Here is an 18,491-nt window from a genome sequence, read left to right on the forward strand (position 1 = left end):
GAGGAAGAGCAGCTCCGTCTTGTTGAGGTTGAGCTTGAGGTGGTGGGCCGACATCCAAACTGAGATGTCTGCCAGGCACGTAGAGATTTGTGTTGCCACCTGGGTGTCAGAAGGGGGTAAGAAGAAAATAAGTTGAGTGTCATCTGCATAGCAATGATAGGAGAGACATCATTTGTGAGGATATGAAGGAGCCGAGTGACTTGGTGGATAGAGAAAAGAGGAAAGGGCCTAGAACCGAGCCCTGGTGTGAGAGGACCTGGTGCAGACACAAATCCTCTCCACGTCACCTGGTAGGTGCGACCTGCCAATATGAGACGCCCAGCCCTGAGAAGGTGGAGAGGAGGATCTGATGGTTCACGGTGTCGAAGGCAGCAGATAGATCTAGGAGGATGAGAACAGAGAGTCAGCTATGTCAAAGTGTAGAGCCTCCATGACACAGAGGAGAGCGGTCTCCGTTGAGTGAGCCGTCTTGAAGCCTGACTGGTTAGCGTCAAGAAGATCGAGAGAGGTAGTCAGAGACAGCACACTCAAGTGTTTTGGAAAGAAAAGAAAGAAGAGATACCGGTCTGTAGTTTGATGTCAGAGGGGTCGAGTGTTGGTTTCTTGAGGAGGGGAGCGACTCTGACCTTCTTCAAATTAGAGGGCAAGCAGTCAGGGATGAGTTGTTGAAGTGAGGAATAATATAAATTATAATAAATGCTATTTAGCAGACGCTTTTATCCAAAGCGGCTAACAGTCGTGCGTGCATACATTTTACGTATGGGTTGTCCCGGGAATCAAACCCACTACCTGGCGTTACAAGCGCCATGCTCTACCAATTCAGCTACAAAGGACCATGGGAGGTCTCCAGAGATGATCTGGAGAAGGGAGGAGAGAAAAATATCAATGCATTGGGTAGTTCTTTGTGAGTGGGACCAGTGGACTCAATAGGAGTCAATGAGAAGCGGATGTTGTCAACCTTCTTTTCAAAGTGGCTGACAAAGTCGTCCGCAGAGAGGGAGGAGAGACGGGAAGGAGGATTAAGGAGGGAGGAGAAGTTGGAAAAGAGTTTCCTAGGGTTAGAGGCAAAAGTGATAGAAAGTGGCTTTAGCAGCAGATGCAGAGGAAGAGAAGGTAGAGAAGAGGGAGTGGAAGAATGTTTTCTTCCATTATCGTTCAGCTGCACATACTAGTGAGGCCTGTACACATCCTTAAATCAGAATATAGGCCTAGGCTACATAATAACTTCAACTAGCCTAGGCCTACTAGGCTAAGTGTAGTAGAAAGGCTGGGCGATATATACAATTAATTTTTATTAAATCCAATGTATATTTTAGCACAATGTTACAAATCCCTGTATCGCAAGAATATACACTGCTCAAAAAAATAAAGGGAACACTTAAACAACACAATGTAACTCCAAGTCAATCACACTTCTGTGAAATCAAACTGTCCACTTAGGAAGCAACACTGATTGACAATAAATTTCACATGCTTTTGTGCAAATGGAATAGACAACAGGTGGAAATTATAGGCAATTAGTAAGACACCCCCAATAAAGGAGTGGTTCTGCAGGTGGGGACCACAGACCACTTCTCAGTTCCTATGCTTCCTGGCTGATGTTTTGGTCACTTTTGAATGCTGGCGGTGCTTTCACTCTAGTGGTAGCATGAGATGGAGTCTACAACCCACACAAGTGGCTCAGGTAGTGCAGCTCATCCAGGATGGCACATCAATGCGAGCTGTGGCAAGAAGGTTTGCTGTGTCTGTCAGCGTAGTGTCCAGAGCATGGAGTTGCTACCAGGAGACAGGCCAGTACATCAGGAGACGTGGAGGAGGCCGTAGGAGGGCAACAACCCAGCAGCAGGACCGCTACCTCCGCCTTTGTGCAAGGAGGAGCAGGAGAAGCACTGCCAGAGCCCTGCAAAATGACCTCCAGCAGGCCACAAATGTGCATGTGTCTGCTCAAACGGTCAGAAACAGACTCCATGGGGTGGTATGAGGGCCCGACGTCCACAGGTGGGGGTTGTGCTTACAGCCCAACACCATGCAGGACGTTTGGCATTTGCCAGAGAACACCAAGATTGGCAAATTCGCCACTGGCGCCCTATGCTCTTCACAGATGAAAGCAGGTTCACACTGAGCACGTGACAGACGTGACAGAGTCTGGAGACGCCGTGGAGAACGTTCTGCTGCCTGCAACATCCTCCAGCATGACCTGTTTGGCGGTGGGTCAGTCATGGTGTGGGATGGCATTTCTTTGGTGGGCCGCACAGCCTTCCATGTGCTCGCCAGAGGTAGCCTGACTGCCATTAGGTACCGAGATGAGATCCTCAGACCCCTTGTGAGACCATATGCTGGTGCGGTTGGCCCTGGGTTCCTCCTAATGCAAGACAATGCTAGACCTCATGTGGCTGGAGTGTGTCAGCAGTTCCTGCAAGAGGAAGGCATTGATGCTATGGACTGGCCCGCCCGTTCCCCAGACCTGAATCCAATTGAGCACATCTGGGACATCATGTCTCGCTCCATCCACCAACGCCACCTTGCACCACAGACTGTCCAGGAGTTGGCGCCACCTCATCAGGAGCATGCCCAGGCGTTGTAGGGAGGTCATACGGGCATGTGGAGACCACACACACTACGGAGCCTCATTTTGACTTGTTTTAAGGACATTACATCAAAGTTGGATCAGCCTGTAGTGTGGTTTTCCACTTTAATTTTGAGTGTGACTCCAAATCCAGACCTCTATGGGTTGATAAATTGGATTTCCATTGATTATTTTTGTGTGATTTTGTTGTCAGCACATTCAACTATGTAGAGAAAAAAGTATTTAATAAGATTATTTCTTTCATTCAGATCTAGGATGTGTTGTTTAAGTGTTCCCTTTATTTTTTTGAGCAGTATATTTTTTATGAATTTTTTTATGAGCATTCTGTCTTTTTGGTCTCGTCTCCTTTGCTCCTTCTGTGCTGTGTGCACTTTCTCAGTTGCACACACAGACACCAAGCCCCTTCCCCTGCCACTCACAACAACGAAAGAGAACTTCTTCCTCTCTGACAGCAAGCGGTTTAAACTCGCTATTTGCATTTGAGGGTTTGGTCCAACAGAATAGGTCATATTAACACCGAAACACATTGAGACATTATTTTACGGTAATAGAGGAGAAGTTACCCTTTTTATGTCTCAACTCCCAAAAAGTAGAACAGAGAAGTCCCTACAAAAAACAGGCATATCAATTAACATGATTGTGGAAAATGAATGCTCAGTTTCTGTCACTGCTACCTGTACCGCGCAGCCTTTTAGCCACAGACTGTCATGTGCTAGCTGTCTAGTCTGTGTTTTATAAATGTGCAATGAGCATAACATTGGAAACTTGTTCTCATTCTGACAAATATGCATCTTCTTAACCAGGTAGGCCACTTGACTTCAATATCTAAACAAAGTGAACAGGCTGTTGTTCAAACAGTAGGAGACAGACAGGAGGGTGTGTTCATAACAGTTCAACCGTTCTACCTTGTTAGCAAGCAAATAGATCCAAGTTGGCTAGACATTAAATCAAGATTAACTGGTTACTCACTAGCACGTGGGCTTGTGCTTGAGAGTGTTTATGAGAGCTGTGTTAATGTTTTCTATAATGCCTGCTACAAGAAGTTGGTCATTACTAGTGGATGTGCATTATGCATGGTTCTGGTTACATTTGTTTTTTAAAAAAACTATCATTTTTCTTTGACAATCTTGATGGCCAGATCAGTGATTATTGGGGAAAAAAAGCAGGTTTGTCAGTCTTATGGATGTGGGAGGCTTATATTTAGTATAGATATAATTTTAGATGCAGTGTATTGACCTTTAAGCATGCAACAAAGCTTATTTCGAGAAACCAAAAGTAAAAAAAATAAAACATTTTAAAGATATACATCATGAATCGTCCATATGTCTTTTTTTTTTTTTTAACAGAGATACGATTTTTAGGGCATATCGCTAAGCCCTACATAGTAAGGAACATAGTGTAGGTTCCATTAGCAATGATAGGAGAGACCTTACCTCATGGTTCTGTATGGCTCAATTGGTAGAGCATGGCGCTTGCACCACCAGGGTTGTGTGATCAATTCCCAGGGCCACCCACATGTAAAATGTATGCACGCATAACTAAGACTCTTTTGATAAAAACGTCGCTAAATGGCATATTATTATTAGAGGAGTTAAGCCTAGTTCATTCAAAAGCCACATTTTCCAAATTGTACAACTAGCAAGAAGGCCTAATCATTTTGAAATCCGGAGAGCCAAAAAATGCCTAAGTTAGTTTGTTTATTTACTGGTTCGCTAGCATTAGCTGCATTAAGTCTACATGCAAATTAATAGTGAGAGTCACTTGGGTCGTTCCACCTCTAAAAGCACAAGAAAAAGGATTTGACACACACCCTCTCAGATTGTTCTGAAATCACTTATGAGAAACATAAGATTAGCATTCATTCGATATTGTTTCGATTCCAATATAATTTTATCTCTAACAAATTAACCTAATAGATTGCACCCAAATTGGCCATTTTAATTCATATGATTCATGTCATATTTAATAAATATCCAATTTGGACCAAACTTTTTTCAAAACAATGAGTTAGACATGAGGTATCCAAAGAAATGTCAAAAGCCACCCAGGGACTCCCACACCCACAACGAGTATGTAGTATCACTTCTCTATGTCTGACAAGTAGTTGCGGCTCGGAGTACTGTTTCTTCATGTATTCTCAGTGAATTTGGTGCTGTTTTTTCCCCTTTAGTCAAATTAAGTTAGGTTTATGTCCCATCCTACCTCCTGATGTTACTATGTCCTAACCACTAGATGGTGCTGCTTCCTCTATTAGGTGAAAAAGGTTTTAAGAAATACCCCCTTCAAATGTTAAAGGGATATTTTTACCCTGTAAGCAGCCTATGGACAAGTTATGACAGCAACCCATGCTTTGGTTTCGTTGGCCACTGTGTCAAATTCTAACTTTTTAGCATTTGTGGCAGAAATCCAATGCAAGTCAATGGTACCTATATTAGTATTTTCACACTTCATTTTTTTTTTTTTTTCACCAGGTGGGCTAGTTGAGAACAAGTTCTCATTTACAACTGCGACCTGGAAAAGACTAAAGCAAAGCAGTTCGACACATACAACAACACAGAGTTACACATGGAATAAACAAACATACAGTCAATAATACAGTAGAAAAAAGTCTATATACAGTGTGTGCTAATGAGGTAAGATAAGGGAGGTAAGGCAATAAATAGGCCATGGTGGCGAAGTAATTACAATATACCAATTAAACACTGGAGTGATTGATGTGCAGAAGATGAATGTGCAAGTAAAGATACTGGGGTGCAAAGGAGCAAGATAATAAATACAGTATGGGGATGAGGTAGTTGGATGGGATATTTACAGATGGGCTACGTACAGGTGCAGTGATCTGTGAGCTGCTCTGACAGCTGGTGCTTAAAGCTAGTGAGAGAGATGTGAGTCTCCAGCTTCAGTGATTTTTGCAGTTCGTTCCGGTCATTGGCAGCAGAGAACTGGAAGGAAAGGCAGCCAAAGGAGGAATTGGCTTTGGGGATGACTAGCGAGATATACCTGCTGGAGCACGTGCTACGGGTCAGTGCTGCTATGGTAACCAGTGAGCTGAGATAAGGTGGTGCTTTACCTAGCAGAGACTTGTAGATGACCTGTAGCCAGTGGGTTTGGCAACGAGTATGAAGCGAGGGCCATCCAACGAGAGCGTACAGGTCGCAATGGTGGGTAGTAGATGGGGCTTTGGTGACAAAACGGATGGCACTGTGATGGACTGCATCCAATTTGTTGAGTAGAGTGTTGGAGGCTATTTTGTAAATGACATCCCCGAAGCCGAGGATCGGTAGGATGGTCAGTTTTACTAGGGTATGTTTGGCAGCATGAGTGAAGGATGCTTTGTTGCGAAATAGGAAGCCAATTCTAGATTTAATAATTTTGGATGATTGGAGATGCTTAATATGAGTCTGGAAGGCAAGTTTACAGTCTAACCAGACACCTAGGTATTTGTAGTTGTCCACATATTCTAAGTCAGAACCGTCCAGAGTAGTGATGCTGGATGGGCGGGCAGCAATCGGTTGAAGAGCATGCATTTAGTTTTACTTGCATTTAAGAACAGTTGAAGGCAACGGAAGGAGAGTTGTATGGCATTGAAGCTCATCTGGAGGCTAGTTAACACAGTGTCCAAAGAAGGGCCAGAAGTATACAGAATGGTGTCGTCTGCGTAGAGGTGGATCAGAGAATCACCAGCAGCAAGAGCGACATCATTGATGTATACAGAGAAGAGAGTCGGCCCGAGAATTGAACACTGTGGCACCCCCATAGACTGCCAGAGGTCCAGACAACAGGCCCTCCGATTTTACACACTAAACTCTATCAGAGAAGTACATTTTTACATTTACATTTTAGTCATTTAGCAGACACTCTTATCCAGAGCGACTTACAGTAGTGAATGCATACATTTTTTTCCATACTGGTCCCCCGTGGGAATCGAACCCACAACCCACAAGCCTGGTGAACCAGGCGAGGCAGTCATTTTAGAAACCAAGGCTGTTTAGTCTGCCGATAAGAATGTGGTGATTGACAGAGTCGAAAGCCTTGGCCAGGTCGATGAATACGGCTGCACAGTAATGCAGATCATATCTGCATTCATATCCAAATCATCCTAAAGTATCGAAAAAATGTTTGTGGAACTCCATTATTTTACTTATAGATGGATATGAAGCCTGAAAATGCTAATATAGGTACCATTGACTTGCATTGGATGTAGGCCACAAATGCTAAAAAGTTAGCATTTGAAACAGTGGCCAGGTAAACAAATCCAAAGCATGGGTTGCTGTCATACCTTGTCCATAGACTGCATACAGAGTACGGAAACAAATATGTCATTTTGTAATTGGGGTCAACTATCCCTTTAACATTGAGGGGGAGGATTCTTAATTAAAAATAAATAAATATTAAAATCACCTAAAAGCAGGAACAGCATCATCTCATGGTCAGAACCTGGTAATATCAGGACGTAGGATGGGACATAAACCTAACAACTTCAATGACTAATTTCTCTGAACAGGGGGAAAAAAACAGATTCAAATTCACAGAGAATACATTACATAGAATGAAGAAACAATACTCCGAGCCGCAACTCTACACTACTTGTCAGCCAACTGACACTACATACTGGTTGTTGGGGTGGGGTGTGGCAGAGTCCATGAGTGGCTTTTGACCATTTCTTTGGATTCCTCATGTCTTACTCATTGATAGAAAAACGTTTGGCCCAAATAGCATGATAGGTACTATATTTATTCAATATTATATTCATCCTATAAAATTGCCAATTTGGGTGCAATCAATTAGCTTAACTTCTCAGATATCAAATAATATTTCAAGGGCCTCCCAAGTGCCACAGTGGTCTAAGGCACTGCATCACAGTGTTAGCTGTGCCACTAGAGATCCTGGTTCGAGTCCAGGCTCTGTTGCAGCCAGCTGCAACCGGGAGACCCATGGGGCGCCGGACAATTGGCCCAGCGTCGCCTGGGTTAGGGGAGGGTTTGGCCGGCCGGGATGTCTTTGTCCCATTGCACTCTAGCGACTCCTGTGGCGGGCTGGGCGCATGCACGCTGACAAGGTCGCTAGTTGTATGGTGTTTCCTCCGACACATTGGTGCGGCTGGCTTCCGGGTTAAGCAGGCATTGTGTCAAGAAGCAGTGCGGCTTGGCTGGGTAGTGTTTCGGAGGACGCACGGCTCTCGACCTTCACCTCTCCCGAGTCTGTACGGGACGAGACTGTAACTACCAATTGGATAACACAAAATTAGGGAGAAAAAGGGATATATATATATATATATATAAACAAAATAACATTGCAGGAATGCTAATCTTATCGGTTTCTAACTACAGAAACGATTTCAGAACAATCTGCGATGGTGGGTGACATGGAGCGAAACCACTTGTTAACTTGACTAAAACAATTACTAATCAAGAACATTAGTAGGTCAAATGTATTATTTGAGTAAATTACATGTTTGTGTCAAAATAATGAAAAAGATTTACAGCAACAGGAACAAAAAATATTAAGCCTGTTTTACACAATGTCTTAAGGCTACTTTTGGTTTGGTTTGGTTTGTCAGTTACACTAATGAAAAACCAACGCACACTTGAATCATGCAAATGACTGTTCATATGAACCACACAACATTGTGGCACATAGCATAATTTACACTCCATTGAGACAAGCTTAAAAGTAACATCATACTTACTCATGTTTAATAGTGGCTCATCGAGGGGAAAAAGGAAAAAATGACACTTGTCATCTGACAGCTGATGGTGGCATTGACATTGTTTGTTGACATTGCACATCCCTCAACGATTATGTTCACAAGTTCAACAATTTGTCTAATGACCCTACATTTGCACTAATTAATTAAAGTTAGCTGCTAAAATAAGGCACAAAAAAAAAACTAGTTGGCCAAGTAGCTAATAGCTTGCCAGAAACAGAAGTTAAACACGTTAACGTTATGTCTATGTGAAGTTAACTAGTTAGCTAAACAACATAGCTATATGGTAGCTAGGTATTAGTTGAACCAGTATCTGGGCAGAGGAGGCGATGAACTCGTCATATTCATCGTCTCTTCTGCCCAGATACTGGTTCAGTTATTAGTATATTAGATACTAGTATTATATTAGTTAGGGACTGTACTTGCATCTCAGACTGACACCATGGGCAAATTGACAGTTGGCTAGCTAACGTTAGCTCTGGGAATGTTGGATTCCAGATTGCATCACTTAAAACCAAGTGAATAACATGACATAACTAATGACAGAACTACAGATTCAAACACAAAATATATAATCTGACTGTGAAATTAGCTGTAAAAGATGCCCATCTCACCAAAATGTAGCTAATTTTGCAATCAATCGAAGAGTGTCTAACATTAGCGCTAGCCCAAGTAAGCTTGCTAGCTAGCTAGTTGGCAAAAGCACAGCATAAGTAATTAACAGCCTTAATAGGAACATTATGTATTTGCACTTACAAGGGTCCTGGACGTTGGGGGTGCAAATATGATGGCAGATAGGTGAAAATCTGTTGAATGTGGCAGATATTAAAGTAAGAAGATCGTGAAAAAAAGAACGAATGCAATGCTCACTGACTGTGGAGGTCTTTACCAGGTGCTTCCATGTCTGTTTACCAGAATGCATTCTGGGACGCAGACGTCACTTCACCAGCAAGCACGCACGTCGCTGCCTTGCCAGCACGCGGTTTCAAAGACCTGAAACTGGTGCCATTTTGTGCCTTGTCAAAGGGGCCAAGTAACCATTTTCAGCAATATAAATGCACCGTAATGGTGAGCGAAGAGGGCAGTTTCGTGCGAGTCGCATGCTGTCACAATTAAAACGAGGCCTTTTGACCAATCCGTTTTTTATTTTTTTATAAAGGTGGGGCATTTCCCGTAGCCTTGTTTATTGGTGCCACAGTGTTTCCAAACTTATCTTTGTTAGATCTTTCAAGACAACTGGGAACTCGGGGAAAAAAACGAGGTCAAATCATGGCGCCAGTGATCTTCAGTTCTGAACTCTAAGAAGATGCCCGAGTTGGATGACCGTTCACATCGATTTTTCACAGTCGGAGTTCTTCTTTTAACGAGTTTCCAGTTGTCTTGAACGCACTGAAGTCGAAGATTCCCGAGTTCCCACGTCCGAGTTTTTAGCGCAGCATATTTCCTTGAACAAAAAGTTTTATTCAAAGAAGAAACTGTTCGTGCTGGGCGAATGGGTGCTGTAACTGATGGTAAGATCGTTAATTGTTTGATATTACCCAATGTGTTGAAATTGGTTTCTTAATCATGAAGCAGCTACCTGTCTTAAATAGTTCTGCATCTTTGAAATTTACATTTTAATATTTTATTGAAGGCCTCAGCTACATTGTTTGGCTAGCTAACGTTCGCTAGCTACCGTTACATGTATTTGTTAGCTATGCAAGCTAATGTGCTAGGCAGTTAATCATTGTGTACAGTATTTCGTGAGTACGTGGTGATAGGCGCTACATATCTCTTGTGTTTAGCTAACTACATCATTTCACATAAGTGTGCATGGCGGACCTTTTTGAGTTTGTCATGAACAACCAGTGTGAATGTAGTTTAGCAGCCATGAGGCTAAAGTTAGCTTGCAAAGGTTGTTGGTCCGGAGGTGGTCAATGTGCTCATTGCGAACTTCTCCATTACAGACGAAGTTATTAGAAAACGTCTTCTCATTGATGGAGACGGAGCAGGAGACGACAGACGTATCAATGTTCTGTTGAAGAGCTTTACCAAATGGTGCAATTCAACTGGATCTCCTGAAGAAGGGTAAATGTGACTGCTCTGCCCTGTGTGATAAGCCGTTGTTGCTACTAACGAACGTTAGTTACTACCAATCATTGCTTTCAAGGAGAGGTTGATTTGACTGATAATGTTTATGTATTTGTGTTTTATTTAACCTTTTATTCTAACAGAGAAGAAATATTGAGACCTAGGTATTTCTTTCAAGTGCACCCTGTATAAAACAACACAAATATACACATAATGGATGTGTGGATAGATGTAAAGCACAAATAGAACATCACAAATCAAAGAAAAACAGTCAGATTCCTACACAAATAAGTCCCCAATCAATACTTTAGATTGCCTAAACAGCACCAGAACATCAAGATGAAATGTCTTTAGAATTTTGTTACAGCAGTATGGGGCATTAAAACTAAAAGCAGATTTGCCTATCTCGGTGGAGAACCTAGGGACCTCGTGTTAACCAATCCTGTGAAGGGGTTCGGCAACTCTGTCCACACTTCAACAGCTAAGTTCGATAAGACGGATGTTTTTGAAGAAGGTCTTTGTAAACAAAAAGGAGTAATGTAGAGATCTACAGGTCTTAAGTGAAGTCCAGCCAACCGTTTGATGCCGTGATGAATATTAAAACTGTCACCTGTAACAAAGGGCACTATGCTTCCATTCAGCCGCAAGAGCATAAGTGAGGTCGGGAACTGATGTTTGGCGATTAGGCCTGGCACGCAGTCAGCTTTCCAATTCATCCCAAATGTGTTTGAAGGGTTTTATGTCATGTTTCTGCGCAGGCCAGTCAAGTTCTTCCACACCAAGCTCGACAGCCCATTTCGGTATGGACCTCGCTTTGTGCACGCGGGCATTGTCATGCTGAAACAGGAAAGGGCCTTCCCCAAACGGTGGCCACAAAGTTGGAAGCACAAAATCGTCTAGAATGCCATTGTATGCTGTAGCGTTAAGATTTCCCTTCACTGGAACTAAGGGGCCTCGCCCAAATCATGAAAAACAGCCCCCGACCATTATTCCGCCACCACCTAACTTTTACAGTTGGTACTATGCATTGGGGCAGGTAGCGTTCTCCTGGTATCCGCCTAACCCAGATTCGTCCGTCACACTGCCAGACGGTGAAGCCTGATTCATCACTCCAGAGAACGCGTTTCAACTGCTCCAGAGTCCCATGGCGGCGAGCTTTATACCACTCCAGCTTGTGTGTAGCTGCTCGGCCATGGAAACCCATTTCATGAAGCTGCCGACCAACAGTTATTTTGCTGTCGTTTCTTCCAGAGGCAGTTTGGAACGCGGTAGTGAGTGTTGCAACCGAGGACAGACTATTTTTACACACTTCGGCGGTCCTGTTCTGTGAACTTGTGTGTCCTACCACTTTGCAGCTGCGCTGTTGCTCCCAGAGCTCCACTTCACAGTAAAATCACTTACAGTTGACATGGGTAGCTGTAGCAGGGCATAAATTTGACGAACTGACTTGTTGGGAAGGTGGCATCCTAGGACAGACAGTGCCACGTTGAAAGTCACTGAGCACTTCAATAAGGCTGTTCTACTGCCAATGTTTGCCTATGGAGATTGTGTGCTCAATTTTATAATCAATGGCTGTGACCCAAATAGCCAAATCCATTCATTTGAAGGGGTGTCCACATAGTGGTGTGTGTGTGTGTGTGTGTGTAGATTGACCAATGGTGTTTGACTTTCATTGAAGTTTACATCAACTGTTATGTAAACTCTCAAAGTGAAATTGTAATGTATTCCTTTTTGCAGATTCACACAGTACCAGAGGATGTTGGGTACATTGGCACAATGTGAATTTTCAATGGGGAAGACCTTGCTGGTGTATGACATGAACCTCCGGGAAATGGAAAACTATGAGAAAATATATACTGACATTGGTGAGAGAAATGACACTGGCATCTCAGTCCTTTACACAAGGGTTCCCGAACTTGTTCCTGAACCGAGTTTAGGCAACCCTGCATTACACTGTTCTACTGTCAGAATTTATAATCACGTCATATTTGATTCTCTTTCTCTTCAGAACAAAACATCACATCAGCACATGATAAAATATCAGAATGCAAAAAGGAGATCCAGAGGGCAAAGAGAATACGAAAGAATCGTCAAGGTGAGGTTAACCCGGGTTCACTTAAATATGTATTGTAGTGCAAGATGACTATATATACTTTTTGGGGAAATGATCTATTGTTTTTAACTTGCACAATTTGATTAGTCTTGTGTCAATACTTTTAGTACATGAATCTGGTACTGGAGTAGACTTAAATGTTCCTGGTGTCCTTTAATTTCGCAGAGTATGATGCACTGGCAAAAGTCATCCAGCAACATCCAGATCGCCATGAAACACTGAAGTGAGTGTACTGCCTCTTTTCTCTACACGGTTTAAAGGAGGCAGCCAACATGTACGTGCCGATATTCATTTAGATTTTAAATGTGATCTTTTCCCTTATTTTTCACCACAGGCAGTTGGAGGCACTTGACAAAGAGCTCCAGCAGTTGTCTCACATCAAAGAGAATGTGGAAGATAAGGTAGGCCTGTTTTATTTGACTATCTTATCCACTAATCTGTGCCCCCGCACATTGATTTTGTACTGGTACACCCTGTATATAGCCTTGTTAATGTTATTTTATTGTTGCTCTTTAAGAAAAATATGTATTTTTTACTTCAGTTTATTTTAGTAAATACTTAACACTTATTTTTCTTTAAACTGCATTGTTGGTTAAGGGCTTGTAAGTAAGCATTTCACTGTAAGGTCTACACCTATTTTTCGGCGCATTTGACAAATAACATTTTATTTAATTATAGATTTGTATGGTGTTTTCTTAATATATTGTCTGTTTGTCCCTCAGCTGGAGTTGAGGAAGAAACAGTTCCATGTGCTCCTCAGTACCATCCAGGAACTACAGCAGACACTGGAGAGTAAGTATGACTGTTGCCGTTGTGCTCTCCTATGGCAAGATGGGCTATGGGTATGCTGGACTGTGTCGGTCATTATACAAGTGGTGGGTCTGATCCTGAATGTTAATTTGTTAAGTGCGTTCCAGACGGTTTCTATTCCAAAAGTTACCACCGGCTAAATCGATGACGTTAAAATGCTATTTATTCTGTTCCATCTGACTGCGCAATCCACTGTCTCGACAGTCCAGCCATTCACTTTATAAACTCTCCACTTTAAAAAGCATCTAGACATTCTCCCATTTTAGACTAACATTTAGTTTTCAACAGTGGAGATTTCTATAAACCTTGCTGTCTGTCTCTGACATTTGCAACATTTTTTCAATATTCAAATTCGATCTCCAGATGTCCCATAGTAATGAATGTGTCGGGGTCAGCCAGTCGAATCACAAAGCATCATTTTTATGGCTGTTCGCTACCGGTCAAAAGTTTTTGAACACCTACTCATTCAAGGGTTTTTCTTTATTTTTACTATTGTATACATTGTAGAATAATAGTGAAAACAGACTATGAAATAACACATATGGAATCATGTACTAACCAAAAAAGTGTTAAATAAATCAATATATTTGGAGATTCTTCAAATAGCCACCCTTTGCCTTGGCAGCTTCGCGCACACTTGGCATTCTCTCAACCAGCTTCACCTGGAATGCTTTTCCAACAGTCTTGAAGGAGTTCTGTCATATGCTGAGCTCTTGTTGGCTGCTTTTCCTTCACTCTGCGGTCTGACTCATCCCAAACCATCTCAATTTGGTTGAGGCCAGATCATCTGATGCAGCACTCCATCACTCTCCTTGGTAAAATAGCCCTTACACAGCCTGAAGGTGTGTTGGGTCTTGTCCTGTTGAAAAAAAAATGATAGTCCCACTAACCACACACCAGATGGGTTGGCATATCGCTGTGGTAATCATTCTGGTTAAGTGTGCCTTGAATTCTAAATAAATCAGACAGTGTCACCAGCAAAGCAACCCCACACCATAATACCTCCTCCTCCATGCTTTACGGTGGGAAATACACATGCGGAGATCATCCACCGGTCTTATGTCAATTGCTCGTGTTTCTTGGCCCAAGCAAGTGTCTTTTTATTGGTGTCCTTTAGTAGTGGGTTCTTTGCAGCAATTCGACCATGAAGGCCTGATTCTCCTCTGAACAGTTGATGTTGAGATGCGTCTGTTACTTGAACTCGGAAGCATTTATTTTGGCTGCAATTTCTGAGGCTGGTATCTCTAATGAACTTATCATCTGCAGCAGAGGTAACTGGGTCTTCCATTCCTGTGGCGGTCCTCATGAGAGCCAGTTTCATCATAGCGCTTTATGGTTTTTGCGACTGCACTTGATGAAACTTTCAAAGTTCTTAATTTTATGGATTGACTGACCTTAATGTCTTAAGAGAAATGACAGTCCATTACTTTTTCTTATTTGAGCTGTTCTTGCAGTAATGTAGACTTGGTCTTTAGCAAATAGGGCTATCTTCTGTATACCCCCCTACCATGTCACAACACAACTGATTGGCTCAAATGCATTAAGAAGGAAAGAAATTCCACAAATTAACTTTTTAACAAGGCACACCTGTTAATTGAAATACATTCCAGGTGACTACCTCATGAAGCTGGTTTAAATAATGCCAAGGGTGTGCAAAGCTGTCAAGGCAAAGGGTGGCTGTTGGCAGAATCTCAAATATAAAATATATTTTGATTTGTTTAACTTTTCTTGGTTACTAGATGATTCCATATGTGTTATTTCATCATTTTGATGTCTTCACTATTCTGCAATGTAGAAAATAGTTAAAAAAATAAAGGAAAAACCCTTCAATGAGTAGGTGTTAACTTTTGACTGGTAGTTTTGTATGTATACACTATCAATAGAAAACGGGTCAAACGAAGTGCAGTTAGTTTGCGGTCTTTCCAGCTTCAGTTTGAAGATGGTGTCAGCGGTGTTGTTGGCTGGCTCCTCTAAAGAAGTGTCTTGATTGAGAATATTTTCTATGCCGGGTGAAATCATGCCTCCCATTAGCTCATTGTTATGGATGTATCCAAATAAATGTCACCTAGAAAACAGCTTTAACAAATGCAAATGCAGCTACTTTTTTGCCATGACTTCGTCTCGGGCCTAACACCAGTACCAATATATCCTCCAAACACCAGCTTCTCAGGCATTATTACTTAAGTGATTGAGATCCACTACCCTTCTGTAATTATGTTTATGGATTCTGTTTTCTCAGATGATGAGAAGTCAGAGAATGATGACACTCAGGAAAGCTCCATGGAGAATGGAGAATGAATTCATCTCGGCTGTCAATGTAATTTAGTTGGGTACAATTTTTTTGATAATGCTTTTCATTTGAACAATGAGGTTTCACTTGAGTTGACATTTTGTTTTTATAGTACCTGTATGTATTTTTGCTGAATAAAGTTGTCAATTGCTCTTCCTCATTCGCTCTTCATTAGAATGTCAGTGGGGTTAGGGATGTTTTATGAACATGCTGTCACTGGGTGGGAGTGTAGCCAGGGGTTATTGTTTTCTTATATTCACCTTGGCACTAACATGACTTTGGTTTGAGGATCCTCTCACAAATGTATATCTATACACCAGGGTTTGGAACTGGTTCGGGGAACAGAACCAAAAACCGGATAAGAGTGTCATTTTTCAAGAATTGGCGCCTGAAACGGAAGTTCGGAAACAGAACTGCTATTTTAAAAGTATGGGAACTGTTTAATAATGTTATTTTATGTTCCAGGCATTTTTTTTTTTTCTTCTAGTCCCACAACAAAAATGCAACAAAGCTCCTATGACACTCGAACTTATTCCAGTGTCTGCCTGCAAGCTGAAAATCTTTGCCTGTGTGTGTTTAGGCTACCTGCCTGGTTGGAACACTGAATGAAACAATTGGAAAATATTTTTGGTTCCAACACCTTGTATACACTAGCTCTCACCACGTATTTCTGTTTTTCATTATTTTTAATTTTGCATTAGCATTTGAACATGAGCATGTTTGCCACACCCTGTAACGTGTAAAACAACTCTAAGGACTTTGATTTGAGAGAGATTCTATGGTGCCAAAAACAATGAATACAGTAGCAATACAACAATTTTGTTTACAGAATGCATCTTCATATAAACCATAAAATGTAAAAACATGATGGTAAAGTATTCTAATAGAGCTTGGATTACAGTATCAACCCATTGTTTCTGACAGGTCTCATTCCTGTAATACACCTGTAGTTCAATTGACCAAGAAAAGACCACCCACCCTAAATGTTAACAAGTAGCTGTCCATACTAGAACTATGTAGGTGCGTGCCTTCAGGCATTTGAGCATACTCTTATGCAGCCCTCTTGCTGCCGATGTCAAAGTACTCCTTCAGCAGCTGCTCAATGTGGTCTTCCTCCTGCAGCATCTGAAGCATCTGCAGCTGGGAAGCAGACTCCTGCAGCGGAACAACAGGGGAATCTGAAACAGCCAGACGCTGACTAGCAATCTAATGAAGACAAAACCCGCCCATGATTAAATGTCAGAGACGGATAGTGATCTACCGTCACCTTTGTCTCATTCAAGCTTTAGCCTTCTAACAACGTTATAGCACATTCACATGTCATGACACAAACTAGCTCAGGAAATGTATGAATTAGTTTAGGAGTTCCATTCCACCTCTGAAACTCAGCCAGTGCCCTCCTATCTATAGTCAGAAGAGATAGTGGAAATGTACAGTGCCTTTGGAAAGTATTCAGACCACTTGACTTCTTCCACATTTTATTACTTTAGCCTTATTCTAAAATGGACTAAATAAAAAACCTCAGGAATCGACACACAATACCCCGTAATGACAAAACTAAAACAGGTTGTTTGAAATGTTTGTACATATATTAAAAATAATAAACATACCGTATCTACATCATTATTCAGACCCTTTGCTATGAGACTCGAAGTTGAGCTCTACTGCATACTGTTTCCATTGATCATCCTTGAGATGTTTCTACAACTTGGAGTTCACCTGTGCTAAATTCAATTGATTGGACATGATTTGGCACACACCTGTCTATATAAGGTCCCACAGTTGACAGTGCATGTCAGAGAAAAAAATCAAGCCATGAGGTCGAAATAATTGTCCGTAGAACTCAGAGACAGGATTGTTTCGAGGCACGGATCTGGGGAAAGGAACCAAAAAATGTCTGCAGCATTGAAGGTCTCCAAGAACACAGTGGCCTTCATCATTCTTAAATGGAAATATGAAAATATGTGTGAGAGGTTTCCAATAAAGAACACTTTGTGTTCTGTTAGACAAGTAACTCTTTATCCACATTATAGCAGGGGGTGACATATGTTTTTCCAGCAGCAGACTATGATCGATAATGTCAAAAGCTGCACTGAAGTCTAACAAGACAACCCCCACAATCATTTTATCATCAATTTCTCTCAGCCAATCATCAGTCATTTGTGTAAGTGCTGTGCTTGTTGAGTGTCCTTCCCTATAAGCATGCTGGAAGTCTGTTGTCAATTTGTTTACTGTGAAATAGCACAGTATCTGGTCAAGCACAATTTTTCCCAGAAGTTTACTAAGGGTTTGTAGCAGGCTGATTGGACAGCTATTTGAGCCAGTAAAGGGGGCTTTACTATTCTTGGGTAGCGGAATGACTTTAGCTGTCTGTGACAGCATGGGTAGCTCATTGAGGCTACAACTCATAGGAATTCCCACCCAGTTGACTACTTTAAAATAGCGGAAGTGTGGTGGAAGCCATCAATGGCCACTAGAAGTCTCTATCATTTTCAATGGGTCTATGGAAAGCCATTTTAACATACGTTGACTGTACAAACATTATGAACACCTGCTCTTTCAGTGACATAGATGACCATGTAAAAATGGCTGTCCTTCTCTTCTCCTGTCTACCTAACTTTACCTCACAGTCCCTTCAGTTTCCCTCAAGTCCTGTTAGTTTGACTGTTCAGCCTAGCCCATCATAGCCCTGCCATTCCCAACCAATTGGAGCGCTTGGAAATGCACATCTGAACACTGCCCCTGCCCATTCCAGTCAGAGTGTTATTGTCATCCGAAGAGAGGACTTTTTATTGTCGACAGTAACACAAATGTCTGAATGTTGTGTGTATCGAAATAACCACAATAATACGATTCCAAGGCATTACCACACATAAGGAAATACCTTCAATGAAAGTGTGTGTGTGTGTGTGTG

General features: G+C 41.9%; 2 protein-coding genes across 4 annotated transcripts in view; one reads left to right on the forward strand and one right to left on the reverse strand.

Moving 5' to 3' along the window:
• LOC106583024 (ataxin-7) overlaps positions 1 to 9,216 on the reverse strand; it is a 44,925-nt gene extending 35,709 nt beyond the window's left edge. Inside the window, exons 1-2 of one of the 3 annotated variants that reach the window (XM_014166763.2) lie at positions 9,184 to 9,216; positions 9,051 to 9,100 (exon numbers count right to left, since the gene is read on the reverse strand). The gene's annotated coding sequence lies outside the window, so the exon portion shown is untranslated. The other 2 variants (XM_045705503.1, XM_014166762.2) reach the window with 2 other exon arrangements.
• A 534-nt stretch (positions 9,217 to 9,750) lies between these two features.
• On the forward strand, positions 9,751 to 15,729 carry LOC100196455 (THO complex 7). Its single transcript, NM_001141484.1, is given in 8 exon segments — positions 9,751 to 9,805; positions 10,241 to 10,361; positions 12,102 to 12,229; positions 12,373 to 12,459; positions 12,643 to 12,700; positions 12,812 to 12,878; positions 13,200 to 13,269; positions 15,527 to 15,729. Coding segments are annotated over 8 exon segments (609 nt in total). The 5' UTR covers positions 9,751 to 9,786; the 3' UTR covers positions 15,586 to 15,729.
• The last annotated feature ends 2,762 nt before the right edge of the window (positions 15,730 to 18,491 follow it).

Source organism: Salmo salar, chromosome ssa22, assembly GCF_905237065.1.
Source record: "Salmo salar chromosome ssa22, Ssal_v3.1, whole genome shotgun sequence".
Lineage (NCBI taxonomy): Eukaryota > Metazoa > Chordata > Actinopteri > Salmoniformes > Salmonidae > Salmo > Salmo salar.